The sequence below is a fragment of the Juglans regia genome, chromosome 2 (assembly GCF_001411555.2).
Source record: "Juglans regia cultivar Chandler chromosome 2, Walnut 2.0, whole genome shotgun sequence".
In the NCBI taxonomy this organism is placed as follows: Eukaryota; Viridiplantae; Streptophyta; class Magnoliopsida; order Fagales; family Juglandaceae; genus Juglans; species Juglans regia.
The window spans coordinates 1,097,736-1,101,410 of record NC_049902.1 but is presented as its reverse complement, the minus strand read 5'-3'; the positions used below and the strand labels follow the sequence as shown (position 1 = coordinate 1,101,410).

General features: G+C 38.6%; 1 protein-coding gene across 1 annotated transcript; it reads right to left on the bottom strand.

The window, feature by feature from the left end:
- Positions 1–1,483: 1,483 nt before the first annotated feature.
- On the bottom strand, positions 1,484–3,277 carry LOC108994389 (cytochrome P450 94B3-like). The gene has a single exon (XM_018969621.2). The coding sequence runs from the start codon at positions 3,234–3,236 to the stop codon at positions 1,701–1,703; it is 1,536 nt and encodes a 511-aa protein (XP_018825166.1). The 5' UTR covers positions 3,237–3,277; the 3' UTR covers positions 1,484–1,700.
- Between the last annotated feature and the right edge of the window lie 398 nt (positions 3,278–3,675).

The window sequence follows — 3,675 nt, the reverse complement described above, 5'->3', positions numbered from 1 at the left end:
AGTTGTAAGGTGAAGTGACAATTGTTTTGGTCACTGTCTAGCTTAGTTTTCATCTTTGAGCTAGCTGAGGATGAGTTTGCGATGGATTTAACTCCATCTGTGTAATCTTGGTTCCTCTGTTTCTTTATAATACTATGATTCGTTTCAAAAAAAAAAAAAATGTAAAGAGTAATATTACATACAGTCTCTAAATGAGAATTATATTATAAGTCTAGTTAATTTTATTTTTAAATTTTTTTAAAATTACAATAATATTATTATAAAAATGATATCTTTTTTTATTTAACGAAAAACTTGCACATGTAATCTTCATTTGGAGATTATAAATAAAATATTTCTATGCAGAATATTGTGAATTCAATTAACTGGGATCATATAAAGAGCATATATAAGTGGCTCTCTCAATCGTCGATTTATAATCTTTACAGAAAATGGATTGAAGATATGTTTGGACATGCAGCATATAATTTTCCTTTTAAGTGAATGATGTAATGTTCAAAGGTTGATAATATGCCTACAACTTGCATATTGACCATTCAATCAAATTCTATATCGATCGATCATACATTTGCTGGAACTTCATGAATTTAATTACGTGGTGAAAGTAGCTAGCTAGCTAGGCAGCATGCATACATCATGCATCGGAATTCAATTCATGGCATAATATATGTAGCATTAGATCGAATATTATTGGGAACAAACGCGATCGATCAAAAACCTTTGATTGATTGATTGATTGGCTGTCTTTTCATGCGAATTTAATTGTTGTAGTAGTCATGATAATTGATGGGCTAATTAATTAAACCTCAAAAGAATAATGCTACTCTTACCGCTCCCGGTTCTGTTCTTGATTCCGCTCAGTGTAAAATTATTTTTTTAATATATTTTTTTTTACTTAATGATTAAGTAAGTATTTTCTAATAATATTATAATTTTTTTTATTTTTTTAAAATATTTTATAATGTTAAAAAATACATATATAAAAAAATAAAATAAAAAAACACCACATTTTACACTAAGCGGGACCAAGAGCGGGAGAGGGAGCGGGGGCTGTAGCAGGACTCACTTCAAAATATTCACCCAAATTAAAAATATTAAGTACTTTGAATTATGTCTTAAAATTATCTATTCTATTTTCTTTTATAAAACATATTATATTTATCAATAACGGATATTATAATTTTAATTTAAAACATATATATAATAAGTTAATTATAACATTAATAACTTTTTAATTCAATATTGTAATTGACATGGTCTAATTTATACCGTAAATCTCTATAGACTACCATCTAAGAAATAGTAAGTGTAACTCTGTTCGATAGAGTTTACAAATCCCATAACCTATTCATTATCATTTATCACACGTTTTCTGCTTGTCTTTTCACATGCAAATAATGTAATATTCCAAAATGAACAGCAATAGCATATATAATGAATTAATAAAATTCCCAAGCTAGGGATTATTGGACTATTATAAAATTGGTAAATTAATTAAGGACAATTTATATGGCTAATTATATATATATATACATATACATACATATATATTATATATATATATATGAGGGGAAAAGAAAAAGAAAAAAGAAAAAGGAAGACAAATTCCCAAAATATTAATTTACAAGTGCAATATTAGTGCAATGTTGCCTAATATTTGGTTGGAGCTAAAATGCCAAAATATCTCTCCTCCACAGCCACTAACTACTTCGAGTCCGGACCATGACCTTGAACCCACCAGCCATATGACCAGTCAACAAAGGAACGAAAACCGGCCGGTCGTCACAAACAGGCACGATCTCGAACCGCCTCAGTATCCTTGCCACCACGTACTTCATCTGTGTAAAAGCCATCTCCTTCCCAAGACACACCCTCGGACCGGCCTGAAAAACCGGAAATTTGAAAGGACTCACCAGCTTCAACTCCCCTCCACCTTCGATCCCACCCGGTTCATCGAACCACCTGTCCGGATTAAACTCGAACCAGTCCTTTCCCCACAGCTCCTCCATTCTTCCCATCCCATAAGGAAAATACGTGACCCTATCTCCCTTCCCAATCGGAGTTCCGTCGGGTAAAGTGTCACCTTGGCGAGCGTGCTTCGAGTCCCACGCAACCGGCGGGTAGAGCCGCATGGACTCGCACAAGCATGCCTTGACGAACTTCATCTCCTTGAGTGTTTCAAAGTCTAACTGCTTTTCACCATTTTCTAGCACGGAATTCAATTCCTTTACAATCAGTTCCTTTTGGTTTGGGTACTTGGAAAGCAACCAGAACAGCCATGTCATGGCTGAGGAGGTCGTGTCTCGGCCGGCCATGATGAAGCTTATCACCATGTCTCTCACTACCTCCTCGTCGTGTCCCGCCAATAACATCCTCGATAGTAAGTCGCTCTCGCAATATCTGTTTTCTCGATCTTCTTCGAGTATTCGCCTCTTGTTTCTTATGATCTCGAGCACTGAGCCATGCACGAGTCGAAGTGCATCTTTGAGTTGCTTCTCCGATCCCAAGTTCAATGCGCGCTTGATCTTCCAAAACCAGAACACCGGGGCCATTGAGCGCATGGCGCTGATCTCCGAGGCACTGTCAAAGGCTTTTACAAGAGGCGGCACCGCTCGATGTAGGTCAAGGCAACTGGGGTCTGTGCCCAACGAGACTTTGCAGATGGTGTCAAACGCAAACCTTCTCAGTATTTCCTGCAAGTCCAAGACTTTGTTACTTCCAGCGGCCTCCTCAAGCAACGGTATCAATCGGTGATCGACTTCATCTTCAAGGGTTTTGACAACGAACTCTCTCAAAGACTTTGTGCTAAACTCATGGCTCGCTAGCTTGCGCTGGGTGGACCATAATTCACCGTCCACGTTAAATATGCCGTGACCAAGAAGATCGCCGAGGATCTCCGTGAAAGGCGTGCCCTTGGGGAAGTTGCTGAAGTTGGTCTTGAGCATGTACTCGACGTTGGCAGGGTTTGCTGTCACAACGATACGTCGCGCACCAAGCCGGTGCACCACAACGGTCTGCGTCGGAGATTTTGATAACAGGTCTGTGTACCAGTCCAAGAGACGGTGGCGGTTTTTATAGAAAGAGATAAGGCAGCCGATGATTGGGTGTGTAGGAGGGCCATGATCATTATCATGACCAGTACTACTGGTACTGTGAACTCGATGAAGGATGAATGAGAAGAAGGAATAGAGAAACAGGAAAAACCCTAGAGAGATGAAAGAAAGGAAGATAAACATGGCTGATCAGCTGCTCGATCGCCTTAGAATATGTCACTCAGGACGACCAGTCACTAGTAATTGAAAAATCAGGGTCAGAAGGGAGATATATATATATATATACACGTACGTACGCGGAACACATGGGGTGAAAATTTGCGACAGATAGCTAGAGACAGATCTGAGTGGAGAGAGATCAAGGAGCGGGGCCGGGCCGGGCCGACATTGATGTCTTAGCTAGGCTACATTTGGTTAGAAGATAAAAAAGATCAGTACTGCACAATTGACACGTGGTTCACGAGCTTAAAAGAAAAATGAAATGGCGAGTCGTGTGCAGGAAGGAAAAAGACAATTCCAACAATGATATAAGTACGTGTATGTTACGGCGCCGGAACTATATTACTTTAGCGTGGTTTGAATGCCTATATAGTTAGCTAGCGTTGCATGAAATTATAATTAA

Bases quoted from the DNA above. Each gene is read 5' to 3' on its own strand.
- LOC108994389 (XM_018969621.2), bottom strand. From the start codon at position 3,236: ATGTTTATCTTCCTTTCTTTCATCTCTCTAGGGTTTTTCCTGTTTCTC.